Source organism: Geotrypetes seraphini, chromosome 11 (genome assembly GCF_902459505.1).
Source record: "Geotrypetes seraphini chromosome 11, aGeoSer1.1, whole genome shotgun sequence".
In the NCBI taxonomy this organism is placed as follows: Eukaryota; Metazoa; Chordata; class Amphibia; order Gymnophiona; family Dermophiidae; genus Geotrypetes; species Geotrypetes seraphini.
The window spans coordinates 113,627,998-113,648,746 of NC_047094.1; the positions used below are offsets into that span (position 1 = coordinate 113,627,998).

At 42.9% G+C, this 20,749-nt stretch overlaps 1 protein-coding gene across 1 annotated transcript in view; it reads left to right on the top strand.

The window, feature by feature from the left end:
- Positions 1-20,629, top strand: part of LOC117368982 (thyrotropin-releasing hormone receptor-like) — a 37,683-nt gene extending 17,054 nt beyond the window's left edge. Inside the window, exon 2 of the mRNA XM_033962810.1 lies at positions 20,213-20,629. Within this exon, the coding sequence (XP_033818701.1) occupies positions 20,213-20,629 (417 nt within the window). The remainder of the gene's footprint in view (positions 1-20,212) is intronic.
- The last annotated feature ends 120 nt before the right edge of the window (positions 20,630-20,749 follow it).

Consider the following 20,749-nt stretch of genomic DNA (forward strand, 5'->3'; position numbering starts at 1 on the left):
AACCAGTTGGCACTTTTCCAGTGCTCAAAGGCTTTATGTGTGGGCGATGTGAGGGAAAGCTCAGAAAGGCATTGCCCATTCTGAACCGCTACCTTCCACGATACTAAAACACTGCTCTCTTCAAAAGGGGCTTTCAACCGAGTCCTCAGCACACACCCAGCCAGTCTGGTTTTTGAGATATTCACAATGGATATGCAGGAGATGAATTTGCATGCAATGATGTAGTGTATCTAGATTTTCAGAAAGCTTTTGGCAAAGCCCCTTATAAGAAACTCCTGAGGAAATTAAAAAGTCATGGGATAGGAGACAGCGTTCTCTTGTAGTTTAGGAACTAATTCAGGGGTTGGCAACTTCTGCCAACCGGCTATGGCTCTCCAGGTGCTGACCCTTTAACCCCACAATTCCACCCCCCACCCTCCTAAGGCTTACCGAGATACCTGGTGGTCCAGTGGGGAGTCTTTGTGGCAGGAGCACGGCCCTCTCATTCCTGCCTCCTCATGGCTGCCTTCTAAAATGGCTCCCCCTATTAGAGCGGGAGACGCTTACAATGTAGGCCAGCAAAATGCTGGCCTACATTGTAAGTAGACGTGGCTGCTATACTTAATCGTGACAAGGGATCTCCCTGTCACAATTAGTATAGCGGCCGCAGGTGCGGCCGCCAGTCTCCCCCGCCACCTCAACAAACGAGACAGGAGGGATGCCCAATCCCTCCTGCTGAAAGATCCACCACCTGCCCCTGATGATCGCCGGCAGGAGGGTGCCCAATCCCTGCTGCCGGTAGGCACCTACCCCCCTCATTCGTTGAGGGGGAGGGGGGAGACTGGCGGCCCCAGCCATAGCTGCAATACTAATCACAGAAAGGAGATCCCAAGTCACGATTAAGTATAGCGGCCGCGTCTAAAGTAACCCGGTCCTGTAACTGGCATCTGTAAAAAGGACGTCAGTTACAGAATCAGGTTTAGTTTGGGCGGGTGTAGGCCCGATTCAGATCACTCATGGCTGCACAACCACCAATATTCAGTGGCACTTAACCAACCAGTGCCATTAAATATTGGCTCTGACCGCCCAACAAAAAAGTAGGCAGATCTTGGACAATCCAAGAGGCAGTATTGGGAAGGAATTGTCAGGTATCTGAGTGGCAGCAATATTCTGTGTCTGCACAGTCAAGCAGGCATATTTAGGACAGCTATAAGAGCCCTGGCACTGAATATTGACTGGGACCTGCATAACCCAACCAACTCTCAGAGGCACTTCAATCTCCCCCTCCAGTCCTGACCCTCCCTGTCAAACAAGCCCCATGCCCCCTTCCACCTGAATACACAACCCCTAGCCCTCTACCACCCGTGCAACATGCAGCATAGGTTCCCCTCCCCCCCCCCTGGGCCTACCTATAACAATCCCTGGTGGTATGGCAGGGATGATGGGGACAGCAGTGAAGTCCACTCACTCCTGCTCCTCATCTCAAAATGGCTGCTGCAACCTCTAGTGGCAGAATTGCAGTACTTCAGGGGTAAAAGGTAAGCAAGAGTGATCCCCAGTTATTCCTTTCATATCTGTCCATACTTCAATATAGCATCTATCTTAGATCAGCTGACACCATTGTGAAGTACAGACCTGGTAGGGCAAGAAAAACTGAGGGCTCGTTCTTGCTTGCTTTATATACACAGATATGGTAAGCAGTAAGGGAAGAGATGGGAAAATCAAGAGACTGTGGTCAAGCCTAAGGGGCAGCCTAATTCCATAACAACACTACCATTAGATGATTGCTAGGACTCATGATGCCATTTTAGACCCTGTGCCTGCAAGGGCAGGAGGGGCTGGGGGTTGCTCCCACATAGCCTACCCTAGTCCATTGGGAAGCCTTTTGGTAAGCTAGGTGACCTACACGGAAGAAAAGGGAGGGGTCTTTGGGGGTGGGGGAAGAGGTGGAGCTTGGCAGCATTCATTAATATATCTTCAAGGGATGGTGGAACAGGGGTTCAGGCAATCCCAAAGGACATGAAGAAGAGGAAGGGGGAAAGAGGAAGAGGCAGCCAATTTCTTTTTCACACACTAGCCTCGTTAAGATGCAACTTGGGAGCCTTGGGCCTCATGGCAGGAAAAATAACAGCCAACTTTGAGATTGCAATTGTTTTCCTAGAACAATACAACTTGTGGAGTTTATTGCAAGCTGCCCAGTCCAACTTACATAATAATGAGGTGGTTTGCATGTATTTTTATGCCTTGCATCTCTCTATGTTTCCTACCTCAACCTATACCAACATGCATTACCGTAATATAGCGCATGATATTGTCATTTACCATGCATTAAGGAGCACATAACATGCGTTATTGCCTTAATGCACCCTAGAAATGACTACCTCCAGACTATACAAATAGCAAGTCAAAAGTTATCCAGAGGACACCTAACAGTGGGATTTATCTTGAGAACTCAAACTTTGATTGCTATATATTAGCTCGTGTGTTATCAAGTTGAGACACATGAGTTTAGCACTTGCAGTGCAATCTGTGTCAATTTTAGTGAATGTAATCATTGTCCTGAACATGCAATTACATCCTGGTAATTGAAACCCTAGAAAACTGGCACAAAACAGGGCCCGTGTTTTATAAATTTTCTAAGATGTGAAATTGGAATTTTCGTAGAGATTAACGTCGTCCCTCAGGATATCCCAGTCTTTATTTGAGCTGTGCTATACATTTATGTAAGGGGACAGGTAATTTCTTTTACAACATTTTAAGCTAATGATGCGAGAGAGAATGCATGCTACTGCTTGGAAAACAGAGGAAAACCCCATTGGTTCATGATTCCTGTGAATCTACAGCCAACAATTTTAAAGAAAGCAGGGAGGAGTGTGAGGACCTACAAAGGGACCTGGACAAGCTGGAAGACTGGGCAAACAAATGGCAAATGCGCTTCAACGTAGACAAATGCAAGGTCATGCATATAGGGAAAAAGAACCCGTTGTTCAACTACAAATTGGGGGGGGGTATTGTTGGGAGACAGCAGACTTGAGAGAGACTTGGGTGTGCTGGTGGATGCATCACTGAAGCCATCTGCACAGTGCGCAGCAGCCTCGAAAAAAGCCAACAGGATGCTGGGCATCATAAAGAAGGGCATAACAACCAGAACACGGGAAGTCATCATGCCATTGTATCGAGCGATGGTACGTCCGCATCTGGAATACTGCGTCCAGTATTGGTCACCGCACCTCAAGAAGGACATGGCGGTACTTGAGAGAGTCCAAAGGAGAGCAACAAAAATGGTAAAAGGGCTGGAACACTGCTCGTACGCTGAGAGGCTGGATAGGCTGGGGCTCTTCTCTCTGGAGAAAAGGAGACTCAGGGGAGATATGATAGAGACCTTCAAGATCATGAGGGGCATAGAGAGGGTGGATAGGGACAGATTCTTCAGACTGAAGGGGACAGCAAATATGAGGGGGCATTCTGAGAAACTGAAGGGAGACAGGTTCAAAACAAATGCAAGGAAGTTCTTTTTCACCCAAAGGGTAGTGGACACTTGGAATGCGCTTCCGGAGGAAGTGATCAGGCAGAGTACGGTACAGGGATTCAAGCAGGGATTGGATGGATTCCTGAGGGATAGAGGGATCGTGGGGTACTGAGTAAACCAACCTGGTCGTGCATGTGCAAGACCGGAGGGCTAGGACTTCGATAGGAGGGCAGAACTTAAATGGGAAACCAAGGTGACAGGGGAGCCCTTCTGATGATTCAGACAGGCCTTGACCTGTTTTTGGCCACCGCGGGAGCGGACTGCTGGGCAGGATGGACCTGTGGTCTGACCCGGCAGAGGCACTGCTTATGTTCTTATGTTCATTCAAGATATGTAAGTCAGGTGGTGCAAAATGAAGGGTGCAAATTCTATTCTATGATCCTCTAGAAAGTTCCACAGATAGGCTGAATAAGTCTAGTGAATATTTTTAGAAGGCACCCAGGAAGATTTCCAAGACATGCTGAAATGATCCTCTTTAAATCTTAGAGCAGCTGCAGTGTCGCTGTTAATTTGAGTCTCATTTTGAAGAAAAAAAAGAAATGTATATTTTATACTTTAGAGCCAGAAGAGAGGAAGTTCTGTACCTTATGAGCAAACATTTGCCAGCCTACAGCAGATCTTGTTAGAGAAAATATACATCTTTAATTCAGAACAATTAAAAAGCAGTCAACAAATCCTAATCTGCAAACCTCATATCCCAACAGTACTTCATATGGATGGTGCCTTCTTAACTAATAGATCCCTGAATTACAGGAAAACTGGTCTAATCATTAGTACTGAGTCTTCTGGACTATTGTAATATTGCTTATTTAACTACTAAGCAAAATATTACCAGATTACAATTGATCCAGAATACTGTGATATGATTGATTTATGGTCTAAAGAAATATGATCATGCAACCTCTTTCTACCGTGAGTTGCACTGGCTCCCCGTGGAGGCATGCATTATCTTTAAACTGGGTTGCATATGTTATAAAGCCACCTATGGCCAAGCCCCACTTTATATAGCTGACAGATTTTCAATTGCATCCCATAAGAATATTAGAAAATCACATGCTCTGTTTGTATTTCCCCCCCTCTGTTAAAGGCTGCAAAGGCAAGAAATACCACGATCATCTGCTTTCATTTCAAGCAGCTTTTCATGACAAAAAAAGACTCGTTCACTGTTACTTACTTCTCACTCGTATGAACACTTTAGGAAACAATTGAAGTCTTATCTTTTCCCTAAGTACTTGTCTGAGTAGTTATCTATGGCCTTTTTTTGTAGATTATGTAATTTTTGTAAACCGCATTGAACTTATGTTATGCGGTATAGAAATACGATGTTATGTTATGTTATGTTATGTTATGTTATGTTATGAGGACACCTCATCTTTTCAAAAGCTCTCTCTTGGCACCTCTCCTGTGATTCTTAAGAGTGTGCAAGAGAAAAAAAATGTTTTATTCTGTTTTCGGTTTATTATGGGTAGATATTTGAAGGGGTTTATGCTAGCTGGAGAAGCTCTCATCTGCTTAAACCCGATCAGCGGGCCAGGAGGGGATAGGCAGTGGCAAATAACCAGACAGTGCCACTAAATATACCTTCTAACTGCTGCAACACTGTGTGGTTAGTGCTGGAGTGGTCTGCGGGTGGATATTCAGGCTCCAGCAATTTCAATGCAAATCTAACCAGCAGTGGCGTGTGGGCAGGGCCTTCAGGGAATTCACCCCACCCCTTAAAGGCCCTGAGGGCACTGCACTGAATTTTATTGGTTGAGTAGGCAACAGGCAGCCAATCAAATTCAGAGCAGTACTTTCAGGGCCTTCAGGGGGTTTGGAGAATCCCCAGCCCAAGAGACTTGGTTTTTTCTTTGTTTACCTTTAGTTTAATGCAGTTTGACTGGTTGAGCAGTTTGTCTACTCAACAAATCAAACTACATCAAGAAAAAAGTAAAGAAAAAAAAGCTGAATCCCCTGAAAGCCCTCACTGCATGCCACTGCGACCCAGACAGGACCACACATAGAGCAGTCCTATCGTTGCCCAGTGCCAGCACTGGGAATATTAAGCAGCACATAACTTCCAGGTCCATAAGGTCATTTTGCTTCATTTCTGCACTGTAACTTGTACCAAATCATCTCAATATTTGTACAAAAGCCTAATTGAAACAAAATGAACATCTTCTGTTTTATTCTTATAGTTTCAGTTTGGATTAAAATAAAACAACGAATGGCCATAAGTCCCCAGTGAATTTTACAGTCATATCAAGGTCACACACTGACCTTTCATAGATCAAAGCTAGCTTACCTTCCTTTCAAGAGGCTCAGTTGACTTGATTTCTATCTTCTTATGGTTAATATAGTATTCAATACTGCTTGAGATCACAGAGGACCCATGGATGGCACAGCAAAGCATATGGCTTGCGAGACAATTCATTTATTCTTATTTCAAATTCACTGATGGATTTTCTAAAATGATTTTCTTGGAGATGTGCCTAGATTGGAACTAGAACAGAGTCATACCCGAAGTTCAGTTAATCTGGGAGATCATGGGTCTCATTCAATATGGATTTTTTTTTTTTTTTCTATAGGTTCTTAGGACTGATTTTATGGAGGGTAGTTTCAAAGTGGCACTTACTTTAAAAGCTTACTTTTATAAAATGTACCTTCAGAAAATAATCATAGAGCTATTTCTGTAAAGCTGCAAGCCACCACTGGCACGCCATAACTGTAAAATGTCAGTTTCAGTTTGTGGCCCCCACCAATGTATGGTGGTAGGGGTTAAGTGAAATGCGCACTGACAGACGCCAGGTCCCAGGTTCAGTTCCCTCACAGGTGACTCACCAGAAAGTAGAATAAAGAAGGCATAGCCAGAGGTGTTTGCATAAAGAATATATTATAGAAATAGTCTTACAGAAAAGCAATATTTATAATCATTACAATTAAGCATTACAATTAAATAGAGAGCATAGCAGTTTCCCTGCCTTACAGAGTTCAGAGGCAAAGAGGGACACAGAAGCTTGCAGTTCTAGGAAGAGCCAGAGAGAGAGAAAAGGGGGATGGTCTAAGCTTCGTGTTCCATAGATAAAGGGAAGGATAGACAGAGAGAGGGAGAGCCAAGACAGAACCAGAGTGCCAAGCAAAGAGCCAAGAGATAGCTAGATAGAAAGAGAGATAGAGGGCCAAGACCCCTCTCCTGATAGCTTGATAGAAAAAGAGAGAGATCTGTGTGTTGCAGAGAGCAGGCTTTTATACCTTGGCTCAATATAGAAACCTGTATGCCCCAGTATCTTTCTGTTTAGAATTTGTAAACTGTTTGAAACAATGGTTAATTTAATTGCTAAGGAGGGTGAGATACCTGCAAGCATGGTGATGGGATTAAGTCTCTGGCTTGATCTGTGCACCATTGTCCTAAGCACCCTCTTAATCAGACATTAACACCTTTTAGCTAGTCATGATTCAATCAGGGAAACTTAAAACCATATCAGGGAAACTTAACACAGTTTCCCTGCACTAAGGGTCTATCTGCCTTCCCATGCCAGAGTCAGATTGATATAATTTCCCATAGGCCTCTAGGCTGACATAACACACCATCGGTTATGCCTGCTATAGATATAGTGCTCCTTTACGAAGTCGCGTTAGCGGTTGTAGCGCACGCAGCTTTTAAGCGTGCAAAACCCGCACTACGCGGCTAGAACTAATGCTAGCTCAATACTGACGTTAGCGTCTAGCGCGGCCGGCAGTTTAGCGTCCGCTATTACGTGCGTTAAACCGCTAATGCGGCTTCGTAAAAGGATCCCATAGTGTAATCGTCGCATTAGTGTGGCAAGGGCAGACATAACTTACAGGATTCTGTAAGGTATGCATATCAGTTGGTTCCCCTATTCATGCTCTGCCCATTGGCAACGCTCCCTAGCACCAACACTTCATATCAGTTACACTGCCTTTAGAGAATACCATTTGGTGCTTTTACACACCTAAGTACCACATGTAAATGGAGCATAGGTGATTTATTTATTTATTTTGTAGCTGTCATAGCACTGTCTTCTCTAGTAATTTTGAGGCAAAAGACAGATTGGAGATCGGTAGCTACTTGGGTCCATAGGGTTGAGGGTGGGTTTCTTGAGGATGGGATTGATGAGGGTGGATTTCCAGCAAAGTGGTACATTCCCAGTCACTAGGGAGGCATTGATGAGAGGAAGTATTGACTTGGTGAAGACATGGCTTTGGCGGTATATAAGAAATAAAATTATTATTATTATTATCTGGAACTGATAGTAGGATAATGGATGGGCATGGGTCTAGGGGCAAGTTATTTGGGCATAGTTGTTTCATGGTCTCCGCAAGATCTCTGTGGGTGATTTGCTGGAATTGGGGAAGAGATCTGCTTGGTGAGTTCATGGGAGAGCATGGAGGGTAGGCCAGAGAGGGAGCTCCCTGGGTGGTGGAGGCGAGGGTGTTGTTGATGCTGTCGATTTTGGTTTGCAAATAGTCAGAGAGTGTCTCGTTGCTGAGGTCAGTTAGGATGTTGTGCTTGTTCCCATGAGATGCAGAGAAGAGGCGATTTGTCAGTGTGAATAGGTATCTGGAGCGATTGGGGACTTTTTGCAGGAGCTGTGCGTAGTAGGCTTTTTTTTTTGGCCTCCAGAATAGCGAATTTATAGTTTGTTGAGAGATTTTTCCAATGGGCTTTATACTCCTTACTTTGGTGTATAACCTATCTTCTTTCAGCTTTCCTGCGGTTTCTCTTTTGAGTTCTGAGTTCATCAGTGAACCATGGGGAGGAGAGATTGCGGGTGGTTGGCGTTGTCTTTCTAGCTTGGGCTAGGCTCTCATATAGTGATTTTTTTCCATGCGTACCAGGTAGAGACTGTTAAGTTGATAGAGTGGATATCTTGGTCACATTCTTTGGTAAGTCTGTGGATACGGGCAGCGAGGTCACAGAGGTTGACTGAGACAGGATTGAGCGCTTTCCTAGTGTGATGGAGGTTTTTGGGAGCTGGGGGTAAGGGTGTGCCAGGGAGGTGGCATCTGACCATGGGACAGATGTGATAGTGTGGGCACTAATACGCGGTTATGCAATTTTATAAGAGATCTTTTCCATGTGTAATACATATGGGAAAACATTTTGTAAAATGACCCCATAAGAGGAGAAAAAGATCTTTTTTAATAAAGCTGTATGTTCTTTTAGAAAGAAAAATGAGACAATCAGAAATCTTTTTTTTCATTACATTACATTAAAAACATTCCCACATACTGTATACCCCCAAAACTTTTAATGCAGTTTAACAGGTAAGATAATACCTAGGAATTAATCTAATCTTCTATTTCTCTGTCGCTCATACCTTGGTAGGCTCAAGGCGACTTAAAGAGGGGGCGAGGAAGGAGAAGAGAAGAGGAGGGTAGGAGGGGGTAGGGAGAGGATACAGGATACAGTTGATTAAGTGTCAAATAGATGAGTTTTCAGTTTCTTCCAGAATATGATGTAGTTAGGTTCCGTCCTGGTCATTTCAGTAAGGCCATTCCAAGTTTTTACGCCTAGAAAGGTGAGCATGGGGTGAAAAACACGTTTGTATTGCGGATTTTTTGTGGAAGGGAGATTTAGAAATATACTGTTGAGGATCCTGCGGGAAGTAGACCATGCCTTGGAGAAGAACTGGATGAGAATTAACAACCTCTTTCAAGCATTTAACAAAACTTAGACCTTATTTAATACAAATTTCTGAAACATGAAGTCTGTTCCATCCTCCATAACTTCAAACTGGCCACGTTAAACAGCCCTCATGCTGTATTCCTGTTATTAAACCTCTTTTCTCATCTTAGTCCTGTTGTTTACTCTGGACCAGGTATCCTTGCTTCTTAGGAATATACTTTCATTAGTGTGCATTTGTACGCTTTAGAAATTTTAGTGCTTGCTAAATTGATTTAACACCCATTAACCTATGAAATGATATGCATTAGTTAATTACTGCTCGTTAAAACGAACACATGTTCAAATTATTTTATTAAAACAAAATGTGCGAAAGACGCTGGAAAAAAAATCTGAAAAATCACAGAAATAGCCCAAACTAACCAAAACAAACTGAAAAATTTACTCTGGGTGCATATCTTTATTGTCACAGCTTATGTATAATTCTTCCCTTTGCTATTCTGCTTTGATATATTCCAACAGAGTTATGAAAGTGGCCTACTGTTAAGATGTGTTATTTTACCATTATCGCTCATGCTATTTCAGCCCAGGCCCCATTGAATGCAAGGAGACCTACTGCCTGATATTCAGAGCGATTTAAGTGGGCTTAAATGACTGGGCCGCCTAACCTCCAATATTCAGCAGCAGTAAACTGGATAGTGCCAGTAGATATCGCGTCTGACTGCCCATAAAAAAGTGGCAAGTCAGGGGCAGTACAGGTGTTGATGTTGGGGAGGAGCTAGGGCATGGGTGTCAAAGTCCCTCCTCGAGGGCCGGAATCCAGTCGGGTTTTCAGGATTTCCCCAATGAATATGCATGAGATCTATTTGCGTGCACTGCTTTCATTGGATGCTAATAGATCTCAGGCATATTCATTGGGGAAATCCTGAAAACCCGACTGGATTGCGGCCCTCGAGGAGGGACTTTGACACCCCTGCCCTAGACATATATTCTATGACACTACTACAGGGGTGGGCAACTCCGGTCCTCGAGGGCTGGAATCCAGTTGGGTTTTCAGGATTTCCCCAATGAATATGCATGAGATCTGTTTGCTACTAGATCTCATGCATATTCATTGGGGAAATCCTGAAAACCCGACTGGATTGCGGCCCTCGAGGAGGGACTTTGACACCCCTGAGCTAGGGGGGTCATACAGATGTCGGAAATATTCAGTGTCAGCTGAACAACTGTCCTAAATTTACCCACTTAGCTTTGAAGGCCTTAGCACTGAATTTTAACTGGAAAGTACACCCCCCTCCCCCCGATCCTCCTACCAGCCCCCAAAATAGCCCCCTCCTTCCTACTTCCCCAGCCTGATGTGGAATGAGGGGCAAAGAGATGCCGTGCTTCCACCAAGACAACATCCGGGGCAGTCCACGCCCCTGTCCCCCCCTTACTATGCCACTGGCCAAGCATGATTCTATATAAAGCATGTACCCTTTATAGAATCATGCATAGCCCCGATTCCTGTGTCCTAATTTTGGGTGTCAAACTGATACCTGCTGAAGCCTAGTACAAATGCTGATATACAGGCTGGGCATTCTGACCCGTTTTTCGGTAACAAGATGCCCAATTGTTCATAAAGCACCAGACATGTCCAAGCCACTCCCGTGATCATGCCCCCTTTTGAGTTGCGCGCAAAGCGTTATAGACTAGTGAGCAGCCAGATGCACGGCAATAAAGTTGCAAGCTCATCTCGGTATCGCACCTTAATTTGGGTACCACAATCCGAACGCCATATATAGAATTTGGGGGATACTGTACAGTCTTTAAGAAAATTACACTCTCTTTCCACATAGTACATACCAGTAGCATAGCCATGGGTAAGCCCAGGTGGGTCGGAACCCACCCAGTTTGCGCTGAAACCCACCCCACATTTCATCTCCATTAGTGTGGCTGGTGGGGATTCCAATGCCCTAACAGCTGAAGACCTCCTCCCTGTCAAAAGAACTTACATGTTGGGCAGCCACTGGCATTGACCCGGAGAACCACTGTTTCAAGCCACAGGCCACTCCCTTCCTCACGCATGTTCAGTTTTCACGCTTGCACAAAACTTAGCATACATTTATAGGGGCTGGCAGCGGCTCCGGGACAATGCTGGTGGCTGCTTAACATGCAAACTCTTTGACAGGGAGGAGGTCTTTGGCCAACGGGGGAGGAGCAGAAATTAAATTTGGTTTTGCTTTAGTTGGGGAGAGGGGGCAGAGATGAAATTTTTGGCTCACCATCTTTGATGACGCACCCACCTTAAATCAGTTGCCTTGCTAAGCTGCTGGTACACATTCCTTTGAAAAATTATGCACTCTTGATGACATTCAGAACAAGCAAACAAACAAAAATTTGGAACATAAAACATAGAATTGTTTTTGGCTGACTATTCCTTATTAAAAACAAGTCAATTTTTAAGAGTAGGGTTCATTAACAATTCTTAAACTTTGTCTCTGTCCTCTCCACAAAAAAAGCACATTTCGATTCTTGTAAATCAAGTTGGTTCATTTGGAAACACAATCAGAAATCTATTTGTTTCTGGTTTCGTTGGAGATTTCTATATTCTTCCAGAAATATTTTTGGGTGTTTGTAGTTTGGTTTACTCCATTTGGAATTAGAACAGACGTTGAATTCTAGAATGCAAAGTGCTGAAGCATGAAAGATAATTGGCTGCTATGCAAATAGCAATCTGTTTAATTTTGGAGTATGATTGAGATCAGGTTATATAACACCTGCTTAGTCTCAGTAGTGTCAACAGAGCATTTAAAATGGAAGCTCTTTTATTGAATTCTACATGAGCAATTTTCTATGCAATGTACACTCTATTGAAACAGATTTGGAATTTACATTCATTCGTCATCATACAAATTATAGACTTGATTGCATTTGCAATTTCTAAATGTTGTGACAGTTCAACAAATACCAAAAGGTCATTTTGATATGTTTACCTCACAAAATGAGCTAAGAAAAATGTGCACGGATTTCTCTAGCATGTTTATTCATTAATCCTGGAGCACTTTTGTAGAATACAGAGGTGGGCCATTTGAGGTTTACGGCTTCAGACCTCTCATCCCAGTACTCTGGGGAGCCTTAATCAAGTCAAACAAGGGAATCTTACTTCAGTCAAACATTTGTTTAAAATACTGTGTTTTAGGTGGTATAGAGCCTATATTTCTGGTGCCTGTGGCTCAGGGTGACTAAAGTAGGGAAAATCCTGTTATAAATCCTGTGTTTTAGGGTAGCACTGATAGAACCTGCAGTTTTGTTTAAAATACTGTGTTTTAGGTGGTATAGAGCCTATATTTCTGGTGTCTGTGGCTCAGGGGGACTAAAGTAGGGAAAATCCTGTTATAAATCCTGTGTTTTAGGGTAGCACTGATAGAACCTGCGTTTTTGTTTAAAATACTGTGTTTTAGGTGGTATAGAGCTGATATTTCTGGTGCCTGTGGCTCAGGGTGACTAAAGTAGGGAAAATCCTGTTATAAATCCTGTGTTTTAGGGTAGCACTGATAGAACCTGCATTTTTGTTTAAAATACTGTGTTTTAGGTGGTATAGAGCCTATATTTCTGTCTTACCAGTATTCAGCCATTGTTTTCTGCTGATTAGGTGGAGAAGGGAGGGGTTCTGTTTTACTTCTAAGGTTAATTGCATTATCTTTGGGACATTGCTGAAACAAGGCTGCCCTGTGAACTTCTAAAAGCTAAGTTACCATTTCATATTCTGCTCTTTTCACTGGTTTTCAGCATTATATCTGCTTAATTTCTCTTCTCCTCCCTGTTTCTTACTAAAAAAAAAAATATAAAAAAGCACAAAAAAATCCTTCTCTTTCCTCTGTTAAATCTTATATTCTTCTTCCTGCAGTTTTGTTTAAAATACTGTGTTTTAGGTGGTATAGAGCCTATATTTCTGGTGTCTGTGGCTCAGGGGGACTAAAGTAGGGAAAATCCTGTTATAAATCCTGTGTTTTAGGGTAGCACTGATAGAACCTGCGTTTTTGTTTAAAATACTGTGTTTTAGGTGGTATAGAGCCTATATTTCTGGTGTCTGTGGCTCAGGGGGACTAAAGTAGGGAAAATCCTGTTATAAATCCTGTGTTTTAGGGTAGCACTGATAGAACCTGTGTTTTTGTTTAAAATACTGTGTTTTAGGTGGTATAGAGCTGATATTTCTGGTGCCTGTGGCTCAGGGTGACTAAAGTAGGGAAAATCCTGTTATAAATCCTGTGTTTTAGGGTAGCACTGATAGAACCTGCATTTTTGTTTAAAATACTGTGTTTTAGGTGGTATAGAGCCTATATTTCTGTCTTACCAGTATTCAGCCATTGTTTTCTGCTGATTAGGTGGAGAAGGGAGGGGTTCTGTTTTACTTTTAAGGTTAATTGCATTATCTTTGGGACATTGCTGAAACAAGGCTGCCCTGTGAACTTCTAAAAGCTAAGTTACCATTTCATATTCTGCTCTTTTCACTGGTTTTCAGCATTATATCTGCTTAATTTCTCTTCTCCTCCCTGTTTCTTACTAAAAAGAAATATAAAAAAGCACAAAAAAATCCTTCTCTTTCCTCTGTTAAATTTTATTTCTTCTTCCTGCAGTTTTGTTTAAAATACTGTGTTTTAGGTGGTATAGAGCCTATATTTCTGCCTTACTAGTAGTCTTACTTATAGTCCCACCAACCCCAGGGACCACTATTCATATATAGAGACCCATATAATCAGGACTTCACAACCAATCAAGATGACCTTTATTCTATGCAATCACTGTGGTGCTTTAATTCCAAGACATACTATCTGGAGGCTTAAGGCTTGCCCCATCTGTCTTCAACTTGCCAGTATTAAGGAGGAGCTCTGCAAACTTAAACAGGAATTGAATACAATTAAAGCAGCTTCCATCACTCCACAAAATCATACCAACTTACCACCTCTACCTCAAAGAATAAAACAGCCCAGGAATAAATGGGTCACAGTAGGCTCAGGAAGACTGCGACATGTAACACAGAAACATCCACCTTCACTAATATTACCTCTACAGAATTCCTTCGCTCCACTAGTGCACTGCGATACTCAGGAAAACAGAAGGGAGGTGGGACTGGAACCAATGAAGGAAACTCAAGAGAACAAGAGCACCCTAAGTACAAATAAAAAAGCCAAAAACAGAAAACTATTACTGTTGGGGGATTCCATCATCAGAGGCATTAACCTTGGAACACAGGGCGAGGAGTCCAAAATAGTGAAATGTCTTCCAGGATCCTCAGCTACCAGGAGTTCCAGGCAAATACTGACTATAGTTAAGGAAGAAACTAAGGATTTTAACACTGATGTTGTTATCCATCTGGGAACAAATGACCTGGCCAACAACTCCACACTTGCAGCACAGAAAGCTTTTCGGGAGCTTGGTGAGGGCGTGAAACCTTTTGTAAAGACTTTAGCTTTTTCTGAAATACTGCCTGCATATGGAAAAGGAGAGCAAAGAGTGAAAAACACAGAGGACTTTAATAGATGGCTCAGAGCCTGGTGTCATCAAGAAGGCTTCAGGTACATAGGAGGATGGGGAAATACATGGAAGGACAAGAAGCTATATTGCACTGATGGGCTACATATTACTACAGCAGGAAAAAGAAACCTTGCAGAGAAATTTAGACAATATTTTTCCAGGCATTTAAACTAGAAGGTGGGGGTGGTGTATGTACGAAGGACAATTATAAAGACCACCCCCGGCAAAAGAAAAGATGTGATAGTAGTAAAGGCTGCAACATAAGCAATATCAGCAACTCATTTCTTAGTATTGCAACGGAAAGTGAAACGACACAAAAATCCATACGAAGAAGGAGATTATCGCTGAAAAATAGCTGGAAAGCGATGACCACAAATGCTCGCAGTCTAAGCAACAAAGTTCATGATCTGCAAGCCCTGATATTAGAGGCAGATCTAGATATTGTTGCTATCACAGAGACATGGTTCAGTGAATCACATGGATGGGATGCAAACATACCGGGATATAATCTTTTTAGGAAGGACAGAGATGGTCATAAAGGTGGAGGAGTAGCTCTCTATGTAAAGATCAATATCCAAGCGACCGAAATGCAAGGGACCTGGGGAGAGGAAGAAGCGATATGGATTGCTCTGAAAAGAGAAGATGGAACTTCTATCTACGTGGGTGTAGTCTACAGACCTCCGACTCAATCGCAGCAAATTGATAAGGATCTGATTGTGGATATCCAAAAGTTTGGAAGGAAAGAGGAGGTTCTGCTGTTGGGAGATTTCAACCTGCCGGATGCGGACTGGAATGTTCCGTCTGCGGAATCGGAAAGAAGTAGGGAGATTGTGGATGCCTTTCAAGAGGCTCTGCTCAGACAAATGGTGACGGAACCCACAAGGGAAAAAGCGATATTGGATCTGGTCCTCACAAATGGAGAGAGTATCTCTAATGTTCGAGTGGGTGCTCACCTGGGTAGTAGCGATCATCAAACGGTTTGGTTTGATATAACGGCTAAAGTGGAGAGCGGCCGCACGATACTTAAAGTCCTAGATTTCAAACGTACGGACTTTAATGCAATGGGAAAGTACCTGAAGAAAGAGCTGTTAGGATGGGAGGACATAAGAGAAGTGGAAAGACAGTGGTCTAAGCTGAAAGGAGCGATAAAAATGGCTACGGACCTTTATGTGAAGAAAATCAATAAAAACAAAAGAAAAAGGAAGCCGATATGGTTCTCCAACCTAGTGGCTGAGAAAATAAAGGCGAAAGAGTTGGCGTTCATGAAATATAAAAAAACCCAAGAAGAGGAGAGCAGAAAGGACTACAGGGTGAAACTGAAAGAAGCCAAGAGAGAGATACGTTTGGCGAAGGCACAGGCGGAAGAACAAATGGCTAAAAATGTAAAAAAGGGAGATAAAAATTTTTTCAGATATATTAGTGAAAGGAGGAAGATAAAAAATGGAATTGCTAGGCTAAAAGATGCTGGGAACAAATATGTGGAGAGTGATGAGGAGAAAGCAAATGTGCTAAACAAATACTTCTGTTCTGTGTTCACAGAAGAAAATCCTGGAGAAGGACCGAGATTGTCCGGCAAAGTTACACGAGAAAATGGAGTAGATTCTGCGCCGTTCACGGAGGAGGGTGTTTATGAGCAACTTGAAAAACTGAAGGTGGACAAAGCGATGGGACCAGACGGGATCCATCCCAGGATACTAAGGGAACTCAGAGAGGTTCTGGCGAGTCCTATTAAAGACTTGTTCAACAAATCTCTGGAGACGGGAGTGATTCCTGGGGATTGGAGGAGAGCGGATGTGGTCCCTATTCATAAAAGTGGTCACAGGGATGAAGCAGGAAACTACAGGCCGGTGAGCCTCACTTCAGTTGTTGGAAAAATAATGGAAGTGTTGCTGAAAGAAAGGATAGTGTATTTCCTTGAATCTAATGGGTTACAGGATCCGAGGCAACATGGCTTTACAAAAGGTAAATCGTGCCAAACGAACCTGATTGAATTTTTTGATTGGGTGACCAGAGAGCTGGATCGAGGACATATGCTAGATGTAATTTATTTGGATTTCAGCAAAGCCTTTGATACAGTTCCTCATAGGAGGCTGTTGAACAAACTTGAAGGGCTAAAGTTAGGACCCAAAGTGGTGAACTGGGTCAGAAACTGGCTGTCGGACAGACGCCAGAGGGTGGTGGTTAATGGAAGTCGCTCGAAGGAAGGAAAGGTGACTAGTGGAGTCCCTCAGGGTTCGGTGCTGGGGCCAATCCTGTTCAATATGTATGTAAGTGACATTGCTGAAGGGTTAGAAGGAAAAGTGTGCCTTTTTGCAGATGATACCAAGATTTGTAACAGAGTAGACACCGAAGAGGGAGTGGAAAATATGAAAAAGGATCTGCAAAAGTTAGAGGAATGGTCTAATGCCTGGCAACTAAAATTCAATGCAAAGAAATGCAGAGTAATGCATTTGGGGATTAATAATAGGAAGGAACCGTATATGCTGGGAGGAGAGAAGCTGATATGCACGGACGGGGAGAGGGACCTCGGGGTGATAGTGTCCGAAGATCTAAAGGCGAAAAAAACAGTGTGACAAGGCAGTGGCTGCTGCCAGAAGGATTCTGGGCTGTATAAAGAGAGGCGTAGTCAGTAGAAGAAAGAAGGTGTTGATGCCCCTGTACAGGTCATTGGTGAGGCCCCACTTGGAGTATTGTGTTCAGTTTTGGAGACCGTATCTGGCGAAAGACGTAAGAAGACTTGAGGCGGTCCAGAGGAGGGCGACGAAAATGATAGGAGGCTTGCACCAGAAGACATATGAGGAGAGACTGGAAGCCCTGAATATGTATACCCTAGAGGAAAGGAGAGACAGGGGAGATATGATTCAGACGTTCAAATACTTAAAGGGTATTAACGTAGAACAAAATCTTTTCCAGAGAAAGGAAAATGGTAAAACCAGAGGACATAATTTGAGGTTGAGGGGTGGTAGATTCAGGGGCAATGTTAGGAAATTCTACTTTACGGAGAGGGTGGTGGATGCCTGGAATGCGCTCCCGGGAGAGGTGGTGGAGAGTAAAACTGTGACTGAGTTCAAAGAAGCGTGGGATGAACACAGAAGATTTAGAATCAGAAAATAATATTAAAGATTGAACTAGGCCAGTTACTGGGCAGACTTGTACGGTCTGTGTCTGTGTATGGCCGTTTGGAGGAGGATGGGCAGGGGAGGGCTTCAATGGCTGGGAGGGTGTAGATGGGCTGGAGTAAGTCTTAACAGAGATTTCGGCAGTTGGAACCCAAGCACAGTACCGGGTAAAGCTTTGGATTCTCGCCCAGAAATAGCTAAGAAGAAAAAAAAAAAAAAAAAAAAAATTTTTAAATTGAATCAGGTTGGGCAGACTGGATGGACCATTCGGGTCTTTATCTGCCGTCATCTACTATGTTACTATGTTACTATGTTACTATGAAACATCATCTGTTCTGTCAGATGAAATATGGGTGTTCAGAGAGAAAATAATATAGTTTTACAACTTGAATGTATAAATGATACAAACAGACAGGGGAGGGATTTTGGGCGTGTGGATGAGTACTGTACTGTATGTGAGGGTAGGGTGGATTGTTTTGGATATGTATTTTATGTAGGGCAAGGCAATTAAGGCAAGTCTGTGCTTGTATGGATGTGTTTTTTGTATGTGTGTGTTTTTACTATATATGTGTGTTTGGAACCCACTTTGTATGTAGCGGGATCTAAATTATTAAAAAAAAAATTCAACTTTTAGCTGTCAAAATATTTTGTACGAAATTGCTCTATCCATTCAATAGGTTGTAAATAGATTTTGTCTCTACCCCTGAGAGGGGACATGATCGAAACATTCAAGATAATGAAGGGAATAGACAGTAGATAAAGACAGGTTGTTTACCCTCTCTAAGGCAGAGAGAACGAGAGGGCACTCTCTAAAGTTAAAAGGGGATAGATTCCGTACAAACGTAAGGAAGTTCTTCTTCACCCAGAAAGTGGTAGAAAACTGGAATGCTCTCCTGGAGAATGTTATGGGGGAAAACACCCTCCAGGGATTCAAGACAAAGTTAGACAAGTTCCTGCTGAACCAGAACATACGCAGGTAAGGCTAGCCTCAGTTAGGGCACTAGTCTATGACCTAAGGGCTGCCGTGGGAGCGGACCGCTGGGCACGATGGGCCACTGGTCTGACCCAGCAGCGGCAAATCTTATGCTCTTACCTTCAGATTTCGGAATGCCTTGACAGGCAAATCATAGTGGATTAGAAAATTGTGATTTGGGATGCATGCTGGGTTAGCTGACAATCAGGAAACTGGACAAAAGTTAAAATCAAGGCCTGTGTAATCTGATCAGTCTCCAAGACGGCGCTCCATTTTGTTGCCAACAGAGTCATATTCAGCTTCCATCACTCGGTATTTTGCTGATCGCCTCTGGCATAAGGCGTAGAAATTCAATGCTTGGCCATGACTAGGCTCCAGCGTTGAATTTCTGGATTTACGAAGCCAGTAAAAGCAAAGCCAGTTGACATAACTTAACATCAAAATAACATAACATCTCCATTTGTATACTGTAAACACCTTGCAGTTCTAAGCAGTTATCATAAAGAGAACCGTGCATTCACAGAGAATTCCAAAATAACAATGGAAACATACATTACATCCACATTATTCACTCCCCAAATTTCTTAAATATGTTAATGGCCTCTTTTATCAAACTGCGCTAGAGGTTTTTAGCGTGAGCCAGCGTGATATATGTTCCGACGCTCATAGAATTCCTATGAACATCGGAATTCTTACCTTGCCGGCCTGTGCTAAAAACCTATGTATGCTGCTACTCTACTGCTTACAATGCTCAGTGGACTTCAGCGTCTTACATCTCCAGTGTCCCCTGAGGAAGGCGTTCCCATACGCCGAAACAGGGATCCCTGTTGAGACTCTACTTGGTTAATAAAGATTGTATTGGTTGAAAAGACACCACCCTTGCCTTTTTTTGCTTTACTGTCCTTTCTCGAAGGCGAGGTGTTCTTCTGTTTGTTTGCCTAAAAACCTCTAGCACAGCTTGATAAAAGGAGGAGGTAAGTTTTTAACATTTTCCTATAATGATCATAAGATACAGATGTGTATTATAGGGACGTTTTCTCTTTGTGGCTGTGATTCCTGTTTGCAAGCTGTTGCCTCAGCTCTATCCACTGATATAAACACTTTGGCGTTTCCAATAGGTGTTGATGCATTTGATGCATTACGTCTTTTCATCAGCAAACAAAATTCCTGATGCAGGCCTTTAGGGACCAAAATACAAACTGTGTTGAGTCTATGCTATGAACTATCCTTCTGAATGTCAAGAGTTAATGCAATAAACTCATTTTATTAAGCAACATCAACGTTTTTCTGCTTTTTCCATCTCTTCCTCTGCTTTTGTTTGCTCTTGAACTTGGGGTGGATTTGTCTTCCGTTACTTGCTTTCTTTAACTAGCCAGGAGCCATTTCTGGACAGTTTAATCATTTTGAATATTGCCCTGAATATTGTTATTACAAAATGGAAGCTTGATACATCACTTTGTTTTCTCCAGGTAACCAAGATGTTGGCGGTGGTGGTCATCCTGTTTGCCCTCCTTTGGATGCCTTACCGAACCCTGGTCGTGGTGAATTCTTTCATGGATCCTCCCTATCTGAATATATGGTTTGTGCTGTTCTGCAGAATGTGTATCTACCTTAACAGTGCAATCAACCCCATCATTTACAATCTGATGTCTCAGAAGTTCCGGGCTGCCTTCCAAAAACTGTGCAAATGTGAGCAGAAGCGAACAGAAAAAGAAGCAAAGTACAACATACCTGTTTATTACAGTGCCATGAAAGAAAGTTCCCACGAGAGCCCAGATCACGACCTCACGGTTCAAGAAGACTTAAATGGCTTCCCAGGACCAGCCTTTAAAGTGAACTTTCCAGAAAAATGTATCGAGACCAGGACAACCTATAGTATGGCATAACACAGAAAGGCCACAGAAATAAAATCATGGCCGCTCCAGGGACAGAGACCCTAATTCTGCAGTTAGCATGAGAAAACTGCAAAGAGTATATGTGAGCAAACCAATAGACTTTATACATTC